The 18,227-nt window shown below is 32.9% G+C and overlaps 1 protein-coding gene across 1 annotated transcript in view; it reads left to right on the forward strand.

Annotated features, from left to right (window-relative positions):
* The first annotated feature begins 4,791 nt into the window (after positions 1–4,791).
* The window catches only part of LOC126893009 (prolyl 3-hydroxylase 1-like), a 142,279-nt gene continuing 128,843 nt past the window's right edge, over positions 4,792–18,227 (forward strand). The window contains exon 1 of the mRNA XM_050662946.1: positions 4,792–5,376. Coding sequence (XP_050518903.1) covers positions 4,939–5,376 — 438 coding nt within the window. The 5' untranslated portion in view covers positions 4,792–4,938. The remainder of the gene's footprint in view (positions 5,377–18,227) is intronic.

Raw genomic sequence — 18,227 nt, forward strand, 5'->3', positions numbered from 1 at the left:
TTCAAAATTTTCAGTCACTAGCCGGTCCCGAGCGCCAGCGTGGGTATATAACCATTGTAACCAGAAATGAGTCTGGTAACAGAGTATAATAAAGTGCAACTGAGTCACATAAACTCGCCAATATTTTCGTGTCTACGAGTAGTTGGCTATTTACTGAGTTAGGTACTATTACCACATAATATAATAATATATTTCTATTGGTAAAAATATTGGTAAATAGAATTATTCATCGTCATAAAATATTTATTTTAAGATTTTTAACTGTTACCAATAGTAACAGTGGTTACATGGACGCTTCGCCAGTGCCATACAGTTTTTCACTAAGTCAATACTTTTTGAGTTATTTGCGGGTGAATATGTTCATTTTTCAACAAAAAACCTCGTTTTTGGTGGTGTTATAAGCACTTTCGAACTGATGAAACTTACAGATCATATAAATAGAACATAAGTAAAGCAACTTGTGAGGAGGTAACGATTAATTTCATTTGAGATGCTAATTAGGGGGTGATTTTCCCGTCTTTTTCACCAAATAAAAAGGACCAACATTATTTTGAGCGTAACTTGCCTATTTTTGATACTAGATACTTTTTCAAAAAACAAGATTAAAGTTTTTTTTAAAGCTTTAAAACAGTTGTAATGAGTTTTCCTCAAAAAGTGCTTCATTTTTTGGTTATTTTATGTTGAAATATTCGATTTGGAATTTAACGAATATGAACCAGTTGTTCATTAGCTACAACTCCGCTTCTACTGGGTCTAAGAACCTCACACATACCTACAACATATTTTCACTTTTTTATAGTCTATATGTTTACAAAGAAAATTTTTTTTGAAATTTTTTTATTTCTTGAGTTATTTGCGAAAAACCGTCTAAAAACGTGGGTTTTTTGTTGAAAAATGAACATTATTCACTCGCAAATAACTCGAAAAATATAGACTTGGTGGAAAAACTGTATAGAACAAAAGTTGCTTAAAATTAATCAGTTTATCCACTTCCGGACTTATTTTAAAGGTATCTTTTTTCACTTCCTAGAAGGGGTGAAACTCACCCCCAAGGTAAAAGCACACATCGGCACACTTTCACTTGTTTTGTTTGACATGTTAGCTAAGTGTATGCCAAATTTCATGTAAATAAATTGATAGTGTTAAGGTCTTCTTTGGTGTATTTTTGCTCGCTGAATCGAATGCGACTAGTCACGATTACTCAAAATATGTTCTTAATTATTTTGTTAATAACAAAATAATTGTTTATTCGCCGAAAAGCTCGAAATAATGCGCTATCTACAGCAAGTTTGTAGTCTTTTTCATAATATTTTTATACGCTAAATCGATTGCCATACTAGTCGTGATAGCTTAAATCACCTTCCGATTTTATTATTAATAAATTATTTCAACAATATCGGTTTATAGTACGTCTACTCACGGTTTTTGCTCTAAATTTTAAAACACCACTTGGATTGACATGAAATTTGGCATACACGTAGCTAACATGTCAAACAAAACAAGTGATATTGTGCCGATGCGTGCTTTTATCCTGGAGGTGAGTTTCACCCCTTTTTGGGGATTAAAAAAGAAACTTTTAAAATAAGTCCGGAAGTGGATAAACAGATTAATTCTAAGCAACTTTTGTTCCATACAGTTTTTTCACTAAGTCAATACTTTTTGAGTTATTTGTGTAGGGTTTCTTTAAAGACAATTGTAATAGAAGTCCGTTTGATGTTTAACAGTTTTAATTAATAAAATAGATGACTAAATTATAGATACTATTAAATTGACGAAATGTAAAAGTGTTTGTGTAATTGCGACTACAATTTTACGAGTTCTCACAAAAGAAATGTATTTAGGGATAATTGCTTCTAATCAATATTATACCCGGCTTGTCAAAATATAAGTCTTAAGTGTCTTTTTACGTCTTATCCCCAATAGCACGTCTGTCGTCGCTGTGATCTTAATACCGACTGGCTTCATCCCCACATAACCCAAATTCTCTTACTTACTGCTAATCTTCTTCTTCCGTTTTCCCCCTGAGAACCAAGCTGTTAAAATTGGTTCAAAGTATACACCGACTTTTTCCCATAAACGAAAACCAATAAAATTAGCCAAGGCGGCTAATGTTTGTCTTAAACTAATTATGTATTAAAGATTCAAAGTAGAAGTACATATTTCGCATCGGCTACCGCAGTCCCAATTCGTTCCACTCATCTGGGCCAACGTCCATATGTGTGAGACCCTTATCCAGTTCTCGTACTAATAATTAAGAAAAATTATATACAGGGGAGTTTAAAATATAAGGTAAACTATTTACAATTCTACATTTGCGAGTGAATATGTTCATTTTTCAACAAAAAAAACATGTTTTTGGTGGTTTTATAAGCACTTTCGAACTGAAGAAACTTACAGATCATATAAATAGAACATAAAGTAGTAAAGTAATTTGTGAAGAGGTAATTTCGTTTGAGATGCTAATTAGGGGGTGATTTTCCCGTTTTTTATCAAAAAAAGGACCAACATTATTTTGAGCGTAACTTGCTTATTTTTGATAATAGATACTTTTTCAAAAAACAAGAATAAAGTTTTTTTTAAAGCTTTAAAAAAGTTGTAATTAGTTTTCCTCAAAAAGTGCTTCATTTTTTGGTTATTTTATGTTGAAATATTCGATTTGCAATTTGACGAATATGAACCTGTTGTTCATTAGCTACAACTCCGCTTCTACTGGGTCTACGAACCTCACACATACAACATTATTTGAACACTTTTTTATCGTCTATATTTTTGCTAAGAAAATTTTTTTTGAAAAATATTTACTTTTTGAGTTATTTGCAATAAAAATGAAATTTGTTGAAAAATGAACATATCCACTCGCAAATAACTCAAAAAATATAGACTTGGTGAAAAAACTGTATAGAATAAAAGTTGCTTAGAATTAATCAGTTTATCCAGTTTCGGACTTATTTTAAAGGTATCTGTTTTCACTCCCTAGAAGGGGTGAAACACACCCAGGGTAAACGCACACATCGGCACACTATCACTTGTTTTGTTTGACATGTTAGCTACGTGTATGCCAAATTTCATGTCAATCCAAGTGGTTTTTTTTTAAATATAGAGCAAAAACCGTGAGTGAACGTACTATAAACTGTTATTTTTCAATAATTTATTACTAACAAAGTCGGAACGTGGTTTAAGCTATCACGCCTAGTGGCAATCGGTTTCGCCTTTAGTGTATAAAAATACTATGGAAAAGACTAAAAACTTGCTGTAGATAGCGCATTATTTCGAGCTTTTCAGCGAATAAACAATTATTTTGTTATTAACAAAATAAGAACTTATTTTGAGTAATCGCGACTAGTCGCATTCGATTCATCGACCAAAAATACACCAGAGACGACCTTAACACTTAACACTAATACTAAACTAAGAGAAAACTAATACACTAATACTTAACAGTAATACACGAAAATACCTAATTTTACCATAATTTGTTAATAACAATTAAACGCACCATATTTGGGCTTCCAGACCACTTCCATTGTTTTCAGCGACCCAAAAAACCTATAATACCACCATCAAATCACGGCGAGCTAGAATTTCCCAAGGTACCCCTTATCACTGGCGAAGCGTCCATGTAACAACTGTTACCATTGGTAACAGTTAAAAATCTTGCAAATAAATATTTTATGACTACTATGAAATAATTCCATTTATATTTTTTACCAACAGAAATATTTGTTAATAGTATCTACCTAATTCAATAAATAGCCAACTAGACGCACGAAAATATTGGTGAGATATGCGAATCCATTGCACGTTATTATAATATGCTGTTACCAATTCTGGCAGTGGTAACGCAAGAGGAAGGAGAAACCTGGCTATCGCGCGGGACTAAATAGCTCGTTTCTGAAAATTTTGAAGGAGCGACGGCTCTAGAGACGGCGTGCGGGCACGCTGTGTATATCAGTATTGTAACCATTTTGAGGATTGGTAACGTTGCTTTAGTACCTATTACAGATTACAGTGTGCGTGCATTTAAACATGGAAGAGTGTTGCTGCGTATTGCGTAATTGATCAACTACTTGAAAAGTCATTACCCTTGTATATATTTATATATATATATATATATATATATATATATATATATATATAATTTTGAAGAAAAAAATGAGATTATTGAAAATGAAAGAATTAAAATATAAACAATAATTTTCAAAATTCTTTTTCCTACTTGTTCATTTTTTATGTTAATTTTATGGTAGAATAATGTTTAGTTTGTTTCATATTTATTGTTATACTTGTTACATATACATAATTACATACATACATATTATCTATAATGTGGGAATAGTGATTTGTTTAATTTTATCCCACAGGATTGAAAACAAAAACTTATGTTTGTGAGGTTCAAAATAATTTTTTAAATAAGATTTTTTACTTATGGTTTTGGTAACACTTTAGAAAAAGTCACGCGTCACCACTGCCCCTTATGTTGCGACTAGACTATTGATGGAAATTTATTTCATCTTACAATAAAACGCTGAAGATTTTTGTTTTCAATATTTCCAAAACAAACAAAAATTATAAAGTTTTGAAAACAAAAGTCTTCAGTGTTTTATTGTCTTCAATATTAGTTGAATATTTTAAAAATCTGACAGGGACGGCGAGGCCGATGCTGTGTCAATAAAATAACACTACGCGGCGATGTTACATGCACCAGATATGAAAGAATCCCAATCTGGAGGCTGCAAGTGCCACGACACACAGATTATGAGATGAGGATGCGGGACCTACGTCTACGTAAAATAAAATGATCAGTCAATTGTAGCATCTGTGTTAAGCCTGTGGTTTAGCGAAGTCATGTAAAACTCACTCAGCCTCAATTTTGTACACGCACGGTCACCGGTCACTTAGTTTGAGTCTATAGTCTACACTCAGTCTACTTACTTAACTATGTTGATTAACACGTGCGCAATAACAGTCTTCATTTTAAACGTATTTTTATTGACACATGTTCGAACAAACGAAACAAATGATACCCAAACGTGTGTTCAGTTGTACGAAAAGGGCCTAGAAGCTTACTTGGAAAACAGATGGGAGGGTTGTGTAGTTAATTTTGAAAAAGCGCTAGAAAAATATCGGAAATATCGGAAAAAAGTGCAGAATTGTCGGTTAAAATGTAAAAGTGATGCCGAATATTCGGAACCGCTTTACCCAGTGGACATAGAAAACCTGCTGTTTTTTGAACGGGCTATCAAACAAACTTTGTGTATTATTGAGTGCCAAAATGGTAGTCCAGAGATTCTGGAAAACCATAATGTTAATATGGAATCCGGGAATTTGTTTGAAGACCAGCGGCCTTATGAATATTTACATATTTGTTACTTCCAGGTAAGAGATATTGAATCCTATTTTGAATTGAATTGAATTGAAATTAAATTCTACATAATATAACCATTGTTTGGTTTTGGGGCTATCTTGCAAGTACATGAGTTCACTGATGATGGACCGATAAGTCCGAAAACGTTCGTTCTGAACAAATTTATGTAATCCATTTGGATTTTAAGGTTTTTAATTAAATTATACACACTACTTAGGAGTTGTTTACTTCGATGGTAGAGTTTTTTAAATCCTATTTATTTTGAATGCAATTGTTTAAAGATTACTTATCTATTGCAAAATTTTATTTATATTTTCAAGCGTATGACAATTTTTAGTGCCTTTCGAAAACAATCTTCTCTGTCGCTCAATCTTTTCTGTTTGTTTTCTATTCCGGGTTTTGTATATTATCTCGTTTTAATATGACTTCTACTGTATTTGTTGTAGGTCGATGTGTATATCTTCTACCTATATTTTTCCATTCTGTTGTTTTTTTCGTTCTTTCTGCTTTATTTCTACCATTTTTAATCTCTTTTATATCTTATAGATTGTCTTTTAGGTATATCTTGCCTGAGTGATATTAAATTCTTTGTCTCTTTGCCTCCCATTGTCTTAATATTCAATTTTCTACAACCTGCGAATATTTTTTCTACAACCCAATTTTGTCAATAATAAATAAAAATGCGCAAAATACGTCAAAACATTCGCTTATCAGCGAGAAATGGTTCTGAAGCATCTAAGATATTTACTTGTATTTCAAATCCTCTAAAGAAGAGTCCGTAAAAATTTTAAAAACTTTTAAAAACAAATAATAGTCCAGAGAAATAAGGTTTTTGTCGGAACACTTGAGCAGCCAGGTTGCAAATGGGTTTTTTGGTTACTATATACCTAATACATTATAAATACAAAAATGCCCGTCACAGTTCGGACGAGAATTTTAGTTATTAACAAATAAGCGTCAAAAATGGCAGTTTTTTCGTTTAAATCGCTACAGGTAAAAATAGGGTAATTAAATACCTTATTTAGAGTATTCATCTTTTAGTAGATGAGCAAAGGTTCAAAATGGCAGTTTTTGAATTTTGGTCCGATCATTTGTTGCTTGGCTAATTGCAAAATAAGACTAAAATTTCGAAAATAAAAAATTTGCTATAACTTTTGTGAAATTAACTTAAGACTTTGATAGTGCATGAAAAGTTGAGACAACCAGTACATATCATGCACAAAAAATTTCAAGACGATTCGTCAATTAGTTTAAATTTTATTCAATTTGTTTATCCAAAAGAGCCTTAAGGATTTTTGCAATTATATTGTTCAGAAAATAATAATGATACAGCAATTCTGTGGAAAGCACATGGAAGAAGAACACTTATATATTCCAAGCATTTTAAAAAATCTATAAAAAGTCATTTTTATCATTTCGAAAATATTTTACTAAAGTAGAGTCATTTTAAACTTAAAAACAATTTGAAAATCTTTGTTAATATTGACTGTAGAGTAAATATACATACTTTGGGTTTTCAAATGCTGGTATTTTTACACGAATTTTCAAAAAAAAACTTTTTGCCTAGGTTAATTGCGGTCAAAGTTAGCCACTTTTATTATTTAATTCACAGTTACTTCTATATACATAAAATTCTCCTGTAACAATATTAGTTACCATACTCCTCCGAAACGGCTTGACCGATTTTTATTAAATTTTACACGTATATCCTGTAGGACTGAGAATAGGTTCTAATCTATTTTTCATGCCCATAAATTATAAGGGGGGTTGCCTTCTTGACATTTTTTTAAATTTTTTTAGACAAAATTGTCTACCTTAATTTTCTATGGTGTAGCATTAAAAAATACATACAACCCTTAATTTTCCCTCTTCTATAAACAACCCCTATTTTTTAATAGCCATCTATATATTTGTATCTATAAAATTCTCCTGTCACACTGTTAGTTGCCATACTTCTCCGAGACCGCTTGACTGATTGTTATGAAATTATATATGTATATTGTATATTCTATGTAATTGTATATGTATTGTATATTGTGTAATCTATTTTTCATATCCCTGAGTGAGAGTAATATGTGTACATAACGTACTCTACAAGACTACGAGTACATACAAATTTAAAAAATTATGATCACAATCCATCAACAAGCTCCGGAGATATTAATTGCAGCATATGTTTGAAGAATCAATTTCATTTTTTGAGTGCACGGATTTTAATAATTATTCCCCTCCACCGACCAATGAATCGATTTCGTTAGGACGTAATTTTTAAAGCTTTATTAACCACTTTATTGAAGTTCAAAGTTTAGTCAAACTTTACACATAAACTATATACCTTGAACTTCAAAATGGCGCTAGTTAGGTTGCTTAATTGTTATAAACAAAGTAGCTGTGAATTAAATAAAAAAGTGGTTAACTTGGACCCTGATTAACCTAGGCGAAAAGGTTATTTTTTGAAAATTCGTGCAAAAATACCAGCTTTTCAAATCCCTGAGTAGTTTTAGGAGAGAGATATCGAAACCCTATTTAACATCGTCCTTTAATAAAAGATCCTTTATTTTGACATAAATAACCATGCTTATATGTCAAAAGTGTCAAAATAAAGGATCTTTTATTACCAAACGACGGTTTCGATATCTCTCTAATATTAACAAAGTTATTCAAATTGTTTATAAGCCTAAAATGACCCTACTTTAGAAAAATGTTTTCGGAATGATAAAAATGACTTTTTAATGATTTTTTTAAATGCGTTGAAAATATAACTATTCTTCTTTCACGCGGTTTCCATAGAATTGCTATATCATTATTATTTTCCGTACAATAACATTGCAAAAAAGCTCTTTGGGATAAACAAATTGAATAATCGTCTTAATAAATAAAGAATCGTCTTAAAATTTTTTGTGCATTATACCGACTGTTTGACTCAACTTTTCATACAATATGAAAATCTGAAGGTCATTTTCGCAAAAGTTATAGCAATTTTTTTATTTTAGAAATTTTAATTTTTTTTTTAATTTCTGAAGCAACAAAGGATCGGTCTAAAATTCAAAAACTGCTATTTTAAAACCTTTGCTATCTACTAAATCTACTAAAAGGAGGACACTATAACTGACATATTTAATTACCCTATGTACTGTAGCGATTTAAACGAAAAAAACTGCCATTTTTGACGCTTATTTGTTAATAACTAAAATTCTCGTCCGAACTGTGACGGGCATTTTTGTATTTATAATGTATTAGGTATATAGTACCCAAAAAACCCATTTGCAACCTGACTGCTCAAGTGTCCCGAACATGGTATATTTTTTCCTTATTTCCCTGGCGTATAAATACAAACACCTAAGATACAACGTGTCCATCATCATCATTGGTGCGATAGCCTTATAATAGTGCCTCAATCTTCTTAAGTTTATCTAGCCCTATCCGTGTCAGTTTGCTGCACCTATTTTTCTAGCATCACCATCTATACCATCCTTCCATATTGCCCTACCTGATCGTCTACTTACTAAGCTGTGACATAAGGCAGGCCGCACATCAAAGAAACATGAAACGTAAATTACGTTTCATGGAAATAAAACAGTGCTAAACAAATATACGTCCAGTCATTTGTGAAACTCTCCGAAAATAAAAATGTGTCATGAGCATGAATCACACTCGTTTCATTGGTAGGCGGACTTTGAGATTTGTTTAGCAGTGTTTTAGTTTCATGAAACATGTTTTTCGTTTCATGTTTCTTTGGTGTGCGGCTTGGCTAAGGATTCGTCGGGAGGGGGCTGTTCTGCTGCCTTTTTCTCTTTTTCTCCAAATACCATTCTCAGAGATCTCTTATCCCCCCGGTTTTTTTATAGCATTCTCCGCCTTCCGGTTTCTAGTTTCCAGGTTCGTCGGCCGTTCTATTCGCCAGGATGAAGGTTCCTTTCCGACATTACCTTCTGAATGCCGCCTATTCAGGATTGTTTCGGCATCCCTCTGTTCCTACTTTCCCTTGGCATCCATTTTAAAATTTGTTTTGGCAGCTTGACGTCGTCCATTCTTTCTACATGACCATACCAGATCAGTTGTCTCCTTTGAATTTCATCTATGATGGTTGACCTAACTCCCATTATATTTCTGATTTGGTCATTTTGTATGCTTTCAAGCCTTGATTTTCAAGCTGATCTTCTCCAGTAGTCCATTTCCAATGCAATTAGACGTCGTTCCAGGGATGTAGTAAGTTTCGCATACATAGCATACACAGTACTATACTTTTAAAGATGGAGTTAAAGATATTATGTTTTCTTTGATTTGATAGTTCTTTTGACCATAACATCGGGTTTAGGCATCCAATCACCCTTTTTTCTTTCACGATCCTTTGCTCTATCTCTTTTTCGGTTTTCGATTTTTACAGATACCACCGAATAGTCCTCTCAGAATTCTTCTTTCAATATTAGTAAGAGGTATTCGTCTGTATGGGAGATGGACCATGTTTCCGATCCATATGTCAACACTAACAGTATTAAGGCTTTTTATGCCCCAACCTGGAGGACCAGGGATTATTCTGTTGGGATTGCCATACTATAGCCAAAGGGGTCCAGGTATAAGCCTCTGGTAATAATAGAGCAGAGATAATTCTAGCATCTTGTTCAACGACCTCAAAAAGGTTGTTATAACTTTCCCTACCTAAGTTCTTGCATTATCTTGCATAAAAATGCCAAGTTTTAGCCCTCGATTTTCATGAAAAGTACTACTAAATTTGGTCAATTGAGACCCTAAAAAATGTGTAAAATTTGAGCTATTTGATCTAGATTCTGGCCCTCTGCTTTATAAACCTGTACAATAGTAAAATGCACGTTTAGTAAGTTTTTTTATCAATAATTTTTGCTCTCGGGAGAGTTTGTCCCCAGGTTAGAGAACGCGTCGGCAGGTGGTGGATAGGTAAATTCTCTAACCCTAGTGAAAGCAAAGTATCTAGGAGAAGGAATACTCCAAAATTCCCTAGAACCCTGATATTAAAATTCGGTGGTTGAGGCATCAGACGCACTCTCCACTCTCTGTACTCGGAAAAAAATTATAATGTTAAAAAACCCTACAAAACGCCTTAGAACAGATTATGCAAAAAGGATAATGCATTTTGGAACTAAGAAAGTATAACGTTTTAACAAAAAAATCTTCTTCTTCTTTTTATGTAGACCTGACTGTCTGTTTTTCATTGTGCCTCCAGTAAGTTGTCATTTCATCGTTTTCGTGGTCTTCTCACTGATCGTCTTCCTATTGGGGAACCGTCTTCCTCCGTCCTTACTACTCTATTTGCTGTAATTCGGCTGATATGGTCATTCCATTCTACTCTTCTGTTTTTTACCCAGTTATTAATGTTGTTCACCTTACATTTCTGTCGTATATTTGAACTTCTAGCTCTATCCCACAGTGTCCTACCATTGATTTTTCGAAGAGTTTTCATCTCTGTCGTTTCTAGCCTAGTGTTGCCAGGTCCGATTGGTTTTTAATCGGTACATAAGAAAAAACAAATCGGGATTTAGGGTTGCAGATCGGGACAAATAAACAACAATAGCCCAGTAAATGACTGTTTTGGAGTGTAATTTTCATAGTCAACTCCGAATTGCATGGAAATCTGGTTTTAGGTTCTATTTACTGTCTGCTTCAAAGTTGAACTTGTACCTTGGTTGCTTTTACTTGGGGGTGACAGTTACAGTTACCCCTTCTCGGGGGTAAAAAAACGCGCGTTTAAAGTAAGTCCCAAAATGGATCAACTGACTAACTCTAAAAAACTTTTGTTCTATATAATTTTTAAACTAAGTCAATAATTTTCGAGTAATTTTATCAAAAAATATTCTTAGCAAAAATCTTTTAAAAAAGCAAAAAAACATGTATGTTCATAAAGTCTATAAAACCAGTAAAAGCAAAGTTGTAGCTCATTAAAAATACGTTCTTATTCGTCAAATTCCAAATCGAATTTTTCAACTTGAAATAACCAAAAAATTAAGCAATTTTCGGGCAAAACCCATTAGAATTTTTTAAAGTGTTAAAAAAATCTTTAATTTTGTTTTATATAAAGCATTAAAACTAAGCGAGTTACGCTCAAAATAAATTTGGCTCCCTTTTTTGATAAAAAAAAAGAATGTGTGTGTACTTTGTACGCACGTAAGAAGTTATACTTCTATTATATAATTTTAACGAAATAAATAGGTATCCTTAACAGTTACAATACAAAAAATTAACAATAATTACCAAAAATTAACCAAAACTTAACAATGCCAAAAATAAAAAAAAATATATGAATCGTCCGGGATTTGAACCCGCGATCTCGCGATCTCTCGATCTCTGGTCCAATGCTCTAACAACCAGGCTATCAAGGCGCCTGTTATTGACGTTTCGGATATACATAATTACACATCACGGTGACAAGTGGAATATAAAAATAGATATTTGATATTTTATTATTTTACGCCCAAGGAAGACAAATCCAAAGACACAAAAATTATAATAAATAATACATTTACTAAAATACACTAATATATTATTTTAATGGCTTATTTGCGCTGATACATAATTTGAAAGATTAGCAAGGAACTACATACTGCCTGTCTGCGCATGCGCCAGGCAATTATAAAATTTCACCCTCGATCGTAAAGAAGTATAACTTCAAAATCGTGAAAATCTCGCCATATTAAAATACCACTGTAAATAAAATTAATCGGTACCGCTTAACCATTTACTTCATATGTGTATTGTTTATACGATCTGTAAGGTTTACCGGTTGGGAATACTTAATTTTGAAAAAAATTGGTTTTATAGTAAAACAAAATTTCCTAAAATATTGGAAAATGCCCTTTCCCAAAATAACTTAAAAAGTATTAGGAATACTAAAAATCTCAAGGATTAAAAAGTAGGTAGGTTTTGCTTTTATAAATATGATAGATTCATTTTGTTTTTCTGTAAGACAAAAATTTGTTAAAATATGACCGTTCATATTTTGCATACATTCGTGATTAGTGACTCGTTCAGGCTTTCTTATCTTTCAATCATGTAAAAAATACATAAGTAAAGTAAATTGTTTGTAAAGCGGTAACGATTAATTTCATTTGGGGTGCTAAGTAGGGGGAGATTTTCACGATTTTTTTACCAAAAAAAAAGGAGTCAACTTCATTTTGAGCATAACTCACTTAGTTTTGATGCTAGAAACTTTTATAAAACATAAAAATAGGGCTTTATTAAAAAAGTTTTCGGTTTTTGGTTTGTTGGTTTTTGGTTTGGTAAAAAAAAGTAATTGGTTTTTCCGAAAAGTGCTTCATTTCTTGGTTATTTCACGTTGAAATATTTGATTTGGAATTTGACAAATAAGAACGTATTTTTCATGAGCTACAACTTTGCTTTTGCTGGGTCTATAGACTTTACGAGTTCACAATTTTTTTCATTTTTGTTATATTATGCTACATTTTTGCTAAGAATATTTTTCTCGATTAAATACTTACTTTTTGAGTTATTCGTGAAAATCGCCTGAAAACGTGATTTTTTTGTCTTTCAATCATAACATAACTCGAAAAGTATTAACTAAATTAAAAGAACTAAATAGAAGAATTCTATGGAACTAAAATTGCTTAGAATTAGTCAATTTATTCATTTTCGAACTTATTTGTAACGAGCGGTTTTTCACCCCCAACTAGGGGTGACTGTCACCCCCCGAGTAAAAGCAACCAACGGCGCAAGCCGTCCAAATTTTCATGCAATTCGGAATTGATTCTGAAAATTACACGGTATCGCCGTATTTCCCGTTCATTTACTGAACTACAAGGTGTTTCTTCTTCTTCTTCTTCTTCTTCTTCTTCTTCTTCTTCTTCTTCTTCTTCTTCTTCTTCTTCTTCTTCTTCTTCTTCTTCTTCTTCTTCTTCTTCTTTTTATATAGACATTACTCTGTCTGTTTTTCATTGTGCCTCCAGTAAGTTGTCATTTCATCGTTTTCGTGGTCTTCTCACTGATCGTCTTCCTATTGGGGAACCGTCTTCCTCCGTCCTTACTACTCTATTTGCTGTAATTCGGCTGATATGGTCATTCCATTCTACTCTTCTGTTTTTTACCCAGTTATTAATGTTGTCCACCTTGCATCTCCTTCGTATATCTGCACTTCTAGCTCTATCCCACAGCGTCTTACCATCGATTTTTCGCAATGTTTTCGTCTCTGCTGTTTCTAGCATTCTTTTTGTCCTTTCTATATCAGGTCGTGTTTCTGCCGCGTATGTCATTATTGGTCTGATGACTGTTTTGTAAATTCTGCTTTTCACTTCTTTTCCGATGTTTTTATTTCTCCATATTGTTTCATTCAGGCAACCTGCGGCTCTGTTTGCTTTATTCACCTGATCTTCCACTTCTGTTTCCAGCTTTCCGTAGCTGCATAGTGTGATGCCTAGATATTTAAACTCCATGACTTGTTCTATTATTTGACCCTCCAGCTCTAATTTACACCTTATTAGATCTGCTGTTATAACCATGCATTTAGTCTTTTTTGGGGAAATTAACATGTTAAATTTTCTAGCGGTTATATTAAATTCGTGCAGCATACGTTGTAAATCATCTTCACTTTGAGAGATTAGTATTGCGTCGTCTGCATAGCAGATTATTTTAAGTTGTTTTTCTCCCATTTGGTATCCTTTTTTTGTTCTTACTTTTTTTATTATTTCGTCCATGATCAGGTTGAATAACAGAGAACTCAGGGAGTCTCCCTGTCTTATCCCATTGCCAGCTTCAATTGGGTCAGTTAGTTCTTCATCTACTTTTACTTTTATTGTGTTGTTCTGGTAGATATTTTCGATCGTTTTAATTATTCCTAGAGGACCTCTCTTGCATACAATAAATGGATAACGTCCTTTAATTTGAGGTGTTTGATGTGTAACGTTAAGGTGTTTCTATAATCTGTATTTAATCCTACATAATAATAATAACCAGACGAAATTACAAAAAAAATCCTAGATTAAAGTAAATTATTTATTTTTTATTAAAATTATATTTTTCATTCGATTTTGCCGCTTTTAGGAGTGCCTTGTTTTTATAACATAGTTATAAAATTCACTGCAAGTCCACCTGAAATTGGTTTTCACCTGGGGTGCAAGGTGTGCGAGGCACCCGGGCGCCAAGTCCAAGGGGCGCAAGCTGAAAACTTGCTATGCTCAAACTTGCTCGTTTTGTCCTTAAAAAAACTACAAATAACAAAAACATACAAGTGCACTTTCGATATTTTTTACAAAGGCTATTAATGCTTACTACACCTACGATATGGAAATGAAATATGAAACCCATTTAGATTATTCCGACAATAATTTCAAAACGGTGACGCGTATACTATTTTGACCAATATTGAATGTCGAGTGACAATGAATCACCATCTTGTAAGATTTGAAATGTTGAGGAAACATAATTATTAAGGAGCGGATTTTATGCTAAATGCATATTGCATGCATATTTCGCATATTTGAGAACTTTACTAAATTTTGGATATTTTTAAAGAAACATGGATATTTTGTGCCTATTAAAAAACATATAAGTCCAAAAAAATTTTAAATTTTTTAATTCGACACAAAATATTTCCCCGCACAGGCTGTCGTACTGTTTCATACTGGTGATGTCATCCATCTGAGCGTGATGACGTAATCGATGATGTTTTTAATTGGAATAGGGGTCGTGTGGTAGTTCATTTGAAAGGGTGTTCAATTCTCTATTCAGTAATATATAGATTAATATCATTATTTATATAGGGTGGCCAAACAAATAATTTTTGAATTAAATTAATTGACGCAAAAAGAAGAATGTGTGTAATTTATTTAACTCAAAATACATTGTACTGCTGTCAGAAAATAGAAAAAAATGTTTATTTCACAAATAAACATTTCTTTTCGCTTAAATGAAATCACAAATAGCTTCCCACCTACCTCTTAGCAGTTTGAACATTTAATTTAAGCGAAAAGCAATGTTTATTTGCCAAATAAACATGCTTTTCTATTTTCTGACAGCAGTAGAATGTATTATAAGTTAAATAAATTACATAGATTCTTCTTTTTCTGTTTGCTTTATTCTGCGGCTCTGTTTGCTTTATTCACTTGATCTTCCTCGTCTATTTCCAGCTACCCGTAGCTAGATAGTGTGATGCTTAGATATTTAAACTCCATGACTTGTTCTATTATCTGATCCTCCAGCTCTAATTTACATCTTATTAGATTTGCTGTTATAACCATGCACTTGGTCTTTTTTGGGGAAATTGACATGTTAGATTTTCTAGCAGCAATATTAAATGGGTGCAGCATACGCTGTAAATCATCTTCACTTTAAGAGATTAGTATTGCGTCGTTTGCATAGCAGATTATTTTAAGTTGTTTTTCTCCCATTTGGTATCCTTTTTTAGTTCTTACTTTTTTTAGTATTTCATCCATGATCAGGTTGAACAATAGAGGACCCAAGGAGTCTCCCTGTCTTATCCCATTGCCAGCTTCAATTGAGTCAGTTAGTTCTTCTTCTACCTTTACTTTTATTGTGTTGTTCTGGTAGATATTTTCGACTCTTTTATGCCTGTTGTTCTTCCTATCTGACGTTATTAAATAGTTCATTTATGTAGGTATACCAAAGTAACTATCCAAATTTTTTCTCCATTTATCATCATTTTCTTTACCGAGTCTACAATATTGTACGAGGAGAGAGGCCAGCTATGTCTCTACTTTTTTTGAAATGTTGTTTCTCTGTTGTCTTCTCTGCTTCATCAATTCAAGAATTTCGTTGGTCATTCATTGTTATTTTTTGTTTATGATTTATTTTTATTATGTTTTTCTATTATTTGTGAGAAAGTATCTTTAAACATTTTCCATATAATTTCTACTCAATTGTTTCATAATGTATTATTAGATATTACTCATTGATCTTGAGAAAGCATATGATAGAGTTCCTCGAGAGATTCTGTGGTGGGCTCTCAATAAGAAAGGAGTCCCTGGCGAATATGTAAAGATTGTGAGAGATATCTATGAGGGAGTAACGACTAGTGTTAAGACAGGTGTGGGAGAGCCTGATAAATTTCAGGTGAAAGTAGGATTGCACCAAGGCTCGGTGCTTAGTCCTTATTTATTCTTATTAGCTTTGGACCAGATAACAGCGAAACTACAGGGTAGTATTCGATGGTGCCTAATGTATGCTGATGATGTAGTGTTAATAGGAAATAGTGAAAGAGACTTAGAACAAAAACTGGAACAATGGAGACAAGCTCTGGAGGAAAAAGGTTTAAAACTTAGTAGGACAAAAACAGAGTATTTGGAATGTTCATTTAAAGATGGGGTTACTACAAATAAAATGGTATCTTTGGATGGTGAAATGATTATGAAAAGCAATAGTTTTAAGTACCTAGGATCGGTATTACAGAGTAATGGAGAAATAGATGGAGATGCATGCAGTAGAATTTGGGCTGGATGGATGAAGTGGAAAGAAGCGAGTGGTGTGTTGTGTGACAGAAAAATTCCAATGAAGCAGAAGGGAAAATTTTATAAAACAGCCATAATACCGGCTAGGATGCACGGAACTGAATGTTGGGCAGTGGAAAAGAAAGAGGAACAACGAATGCATGTGGCGGAAATGAGAATGCTTAGATGGATCAGTGGAGTGACAAAGAAGGATAAAATTAGAAATGAGTATATTAGGGGAAGTCTAGGTGTGGCACCAATTGATGCCAAAATGAGAGAGCATAGGTTAAGATGGTTTGGTCATGTTCAACGTCGAGACGTTAATCACCCAATACGAAGAATAGCTGAAGTGCAGATTCCTGGAAGGAGTAGGAGAGGAAGACCAAAGAAGACCTGGGGGAGACGATAAGGCAGGACATGTTGGTAAAGGGGATTAACATTGATATGACCCAAGATAGAATTGTGTGGAGAAATGCAATTAGGGAAGCCGACCTCGCATAGGGATAATGCAAAGAGAATGATGATGATGATGTTTCATAATGTATTAGTGTACTAAGCTGGTTATTTACTAGATCTTATATTTGTTTCTGTTATCCTCTGTTTATTTATTTGTGGTGTTTTGGGACTTTTTAAATTTTTTTGAGCTTGAATTTGATGTCAACTATTAGAGGATTGTGGTCTGAACCAATATCTGCACTAGGATACTATCGTTGTTTTTGTCTACCTGTGATTTGTGCGTTTTTGCATGCCAGATGCATTACACATGATGATTACGCAGATGATTACACATCCATTACAGTTTTGGGCAGTGCCGCGCCAGCACATGTTAGCGCCTGTGTGCAAAACGTTTAATGGCGCCCAAAATGAACAATTATTTATTGTAACCAAAAAAAAAAAATAACTAAAAATTCTTACACATGCAACATGAAAATAAAGTAAGTTAAAATAAATAATTAAGTGAAAATAAATCTTTGGCATAACAGCTACAAAAACTAAAGATATAGGTATGAAAACATGAAATACTTAGCTATTTTATAAAAAATTAACTTTTAGCGTCTTCCTTTCGATAAATCTGTTTTTAATATGGTAAATATCAATTTGATTTAATACTGACGACTCTATAGAGACGGTAGATAAATTTATCAACCTTCCTTGACTGATGGTCGATCTAAAATATTTTTTTAAGTTTCAGTTTATAAAAAGATCACTCAGTCGTGGCATCAGATATGGACAGAGTGAGCAGAATGAGAAGAGCTATTGCTAAATTTGGGTAAACTGCAGTAAATTCGTTTAAAAATATAAATTTAAAAATTTTACAAACATTATTTAATTCTTTTAACAAAGACTGAAGCTGTATAATTTCTTCAATTAAATCGTCTCCCCCTATATCTAGATGATCATTAAATCTCATTTTTTTTACAAATTTCTACACAAAA

The sequence above is a fragment of the Diabrotica virgifera genome, chromosome 10 (genome assembly GCF_917563875.1).
Source record: "Diabrotica virgifera virgifera chromosome 10, PGI_DIABVI_V3a".
NCBI classification, from domain to species: Eukaryota; Metazoa; Arthropoda; class Insecta; order Coleoptera; family Chrysomelidae; genus Diabrotica; species Diabrotica virgifera.